Source organism: Cicer arietinum, chromosome 3 (assembly GCF_000331145.2).
Source record: "Cicer arietinum cultivar CDC Frontier isolate Library 1 chromosome 3, Cicar.CDCFrontier_v2.0, whole genome shotgun sequence".
Classification (NCBI taxonomy): Eukaryota; Viridiplantae; Streptophyta; class Magnoliopsida; order Fabales; family Fabaceae; genus Cicer; species Cicer arietinum.
In genome coordinates, this window is record NC_021162.2 from 56,874,340 (window position 1) to 56,875,617 (window position 1,278).

Here is a 1,278-nt window from a genome sequence, read left to right on the forward strand (position 1 = left end):
TGTTCAATAATATTTGCATCACGAGTCTCTAAAGTGGTTTGAGTTTTTTTTTTTTATTTTTTTTTTAATGTTATGGATGTTATTTAGAATTTAAGTTAAGTATTTTGAGTTTTTGGTTCTTTTTTTGATATTATTTATAATTTAAATAAATGATGACTCTTTTTTAGTTTTTTGTGTGTTTTTTTATTAGAGATTTAATTTTTAAAATTAGAATATCAACTTCAAAATATTTGAAACGACTCTGAAGGAAATTATTCAATTTCATTAATAAGACACTTTTTTAAGATAATTGCATATTGTGTAGAACTCTATTTATATAATTATATGTATATAGATCAATCTAATGTTCTCTTGTATGGACTCGTCTTTGTTGAATCCATACAATATTTTTAAAAAAATATAGATGATATTTTTGTTAAAAAAAAAAATATAGATGATAAATATTTTTAAAACAAATATTATTAGTTTTTAACCCCATCCCTCACCACCACATGACAAGAATTTAGCCAATCCAATTAACTTGTTCTATCGTATTGGCTCACTAAATTAAGATAAAAATATGATAACTTATGTTAGTTTATCTATCTTATGCACTTAATTAACGAACAAAAATGCACTAAAGTTCAAAACTTAACCCAATAATAGAAGCTAAAATTTATATATATATATCAATCAATAATAACAAAATATACATAAACTATAATTTTTTTCATAAACATCATCACAACTAATTTTTATTACTCTCATAAAATTCTACTAAACCTTTGAAAACACATTAACTAGGTAACTACTATATAAAAGTTATTCAAAAGAGAAAAAAAAGTTGTCACTTATTTCAATCTTTCTCCTTCTTAATTGGAACTCTTCCATCAGTACCAGCAAGCATAGCATACTTATCTTTCCTTGTCAAATTAGTACATTCAAATCCAAGTGTCCCACCAATAACCCTTTGAATATAATTTGCAACTTCAATTGGAGATTTTCCACCACTACATGTAAGCTCTTTAGGAACTTGATTCATAAAAGTGATCTCATAAGTCGGCCTAGGATTCATAAACACAAAATAAGGATCCAACACTTTGTGTCCGCGAACCGTCGTACCATAAAACACACTTTGTTTGGTGTTTATAGAAACAGGAACAATCCTATCGGTTAATTCGGCAAAAAGTGCACTAAACCTTAGTAAAAAAGGTTCTCTACAAGTTGTTCCTTCCGGACAAATCACTAAATCACCTTCTTCAAGTAATTTTCTTATGTTTTCAGCGTCTTTCTCTCTTT

General features: G+C 26.6%; 1 protein-coding gene across 1 annotated transcript in view; it reads right to left on the minus strand.

Annotated features, from left to right (window-relative positions):
* Positions 1–644: 644 nt before the first annotated feature.
* Positions 645–1,278, minus strand: part of LOC101505408 (glycerol-3-phosphate 2-O-acyltransferase 6-like) — a 3,777-nt gene continuing 3,143 nt past the window's right edge. Inside the window, exon 2 of the mRNA XM_073366606.1 lies at positions 645–1,278. This exon is cut by the window's right edge and continues 454 nt beyond it. Within this exon, the coding sequence (XP_073222707.1) occupies positions 836–1,278 (443 nt within the window). The 3' untranslated portion in view covers positions 645–835.